The following is a 2309-nucleotide window of genomic DNA, read 5'->3' on the forward strand; positions in this document are numbered from 1 at the left end:
ATTAATGTAATCTTCGGGTTTTTTAATCTTAAACAATGAAAAAACCAAGAACTCCCACACATACACCACAAGGCCCCTTTTGATGACCACTGGGGCTCAAGTGTATGCCTTCATCCCGCACTTCGCTGGAATGCTGCAAATATTGAGAGAGTAATTGGTGTGTATTTAAGAGCTGCTGCATTTGGAAAACAAGATTTCATAAAGTTACTTTTTCATCCCTTCTGTTCACATCTGGTTTTACGTTCATCTGGGATTTTAGTCTAGTCCATAGTAAACTCTACCTGCTTTGCCATGAAATTACTCTTGCTTCCAATTGGAAGTTTGTTATATTACCTGAATATCTGTATAATGTGATTCCTGTATAGGTAGAATCTTTGCAAGCAGAAATAAAAGAGAAGATGGATGATTACAGTAAGTTGTTATTAGAAAAGGATCAAAACCACCAAGAAATTACAGCTCGTGATAAAGAGATAGAAAAACTGGTGACACAGATACAAGAACTGGAGCACAGCGGGACTGAAGTCTCAAAGACTGTACACTACTTGGAACAACAACTGCAAAAAATGAAGAAAGTGGAGACAGAATTAAAACAAGTAATTTTTAAATACTTATTTAAATGGGAATGGCATTATGTAGACAGTGTCATCAGTTACTGTTACAGTGGTGTTTGAGACCCGCCCTGGCACCTTAAACTGTTGTATTAATGGCATGTATTGCAGCCACAGTTTTAAACAAACTCTGATTTTATAAACTATAGGCCTACTGACTATAGACTGCTCTTTGGCAGTTGTCATATTTGCATGGATCATAGCTGCTCTTTGGCTTCTCTGGAAGTTCCTGAGAAGATAGTATTACTGAATATTAAACATCATGGGTCTTCAATAAATAAATGTGTTTAAAATCCTATTACCTTGTTGGCAGCCCTTCTTGCTATGTGCCTTTGGAGCCAGACCTGTTTGCCATACTCCAAAATTTCTAGTGCTTTATTACTACTGCAGATGGAATCATTGCTTAGAGTTAAGAATTACATTCCATTTAGCAAAAGTATTTATCTTTTACCAAACATCTGAGTAACCTTTTCTGCTTTCTTAAACTAAATGTTTCCATTTCCTCCCAGCAATTTTCCTTGGTTAAGTATTGCTGGTGTGTCTGTCAAGTTTGAAAGTTTGAAAATAGAATGATCTAAACTAGATTTATTAGTTTACTTGCTAATTCTGTAAATATTTGCTTCCATTATTTTTCATTTTAAAAATGTTGGAAAAATTTTTTTTTTTTTTTTAGCTTCAGCTAATGTGATGCAGACTAGCCAGTCTTAGTTTATTAGGTACCATTATTCCTATTTATTTGGCACTTGTGAGATTTCATCTGGTGAACTGCTTGGTTTTAAACTCCCATGTACAAGCAAGACATAGGTGTACTGGAGCAAGTCTAGCAAAGGACCATCAAGATGGTCAGGGAGTTAGAGCAAACGATTTTTGAGGTGACGCTGAGAGAATGGGGTTTGTTTACCTTTGTGGATATTTTATTGCTTACAACCACATAATATGAGGTTATAGAGAAGATGGAGTCAGACTTGAAGGTGCACAGTGGCTGCATGCAGAAAAGGAAATTCTAATTAAATGTTAGGGGAAAAAGAGTAATACTGGGGGCAGCGAAACGTTGAAAAACAGGCTCAGAGTGACAGTGGTGTCTCTGTGATTTGGAGATGTTCAGAATTTGGCTGTCTGAGGCCCTGAGCAGAGCTAGAGCTAAGTTGGTTCTGGTTTGAGTCAGGTTGGACCAGAGAGCTCTTCCCAGCTTAAGCTATTCTGTGATTCCCACCCCACCCCCCCCCAAAAATACAAAAGCTGTGCCCATTAGCTTTCTGTCTGACTTGCCTTGGAGTGGATGGAGACTCTGATACTGCTGTTGACAAGTTGCTTTTGTCTCTGAAATTTTAGTTTTCTGTTAAACAGGCTTTCTTTTTCCATGCAAATTCAAAATATTCTTTTTGCTGTCTGAATTTCCTAGGATATTTGTCTGCCTTAAAAATCCTAAATAAGCCTATTCAGATTTTTTTTCTTTCTTTTTTTACAAGGAACTAAATAATCAGATTTAAACAAGGTCATACTATTCAATTTACCAACTGTACGCATTGTAATAGCTTGTCTTGAAGCAATTTTGTGCCGTAAGTAAGTGCCAACAGAGGTCTAAGAATGATTGTATGTCATGAAAATTTTCTGTAAAAATACACTTGATGTGAATGGCAGTTAGAGATTTTTATTTTCCCCCAAATTCCACCATATGAAAAATGTAGCATTTGGAAATAA

At 36.7% G+C, this 2309-nt stretch overlaps 1 protein-coding gene across 7 annotated transcripts in view; it reads left to right on the forward strand.

The window, feature by feature from the left end:
* Positions 1–2309, forward strand: part of PCNT (pericentrin) — a 105324-nt gene that overhangs the window by 55568 nt on the left and 47447 nt on the right. For all 7 annotated transcript variants that reach the window (XM_035901404.1, XM_035901396.1, XM_035901407.1 and 4 more), the window contains one exon: positions 366–593. In XM_035901404.1, coding sequence (XP_035757297.1) covers positions 366–593 — 228 coding nt within the window. The remainder of the gene's footprint in view (positions 1–365; positions 594–2309) is intronic.

Source organism: Egretta garzetta, unplaced genomic scaffold, assembly GCF_000687185.1.
Source record: "Egretta garzetta isolate BGI_Z169 unplaced genomic scaffold, ASM68718v1 scaffold721, whole genome shotgun sequence".
Taxonomy (NCBI): Eukaryota; Metazoa; Chordata; class Aves; order Pelecaniformes; family Ardeidae; genus Egretta; species Egretta garzetta.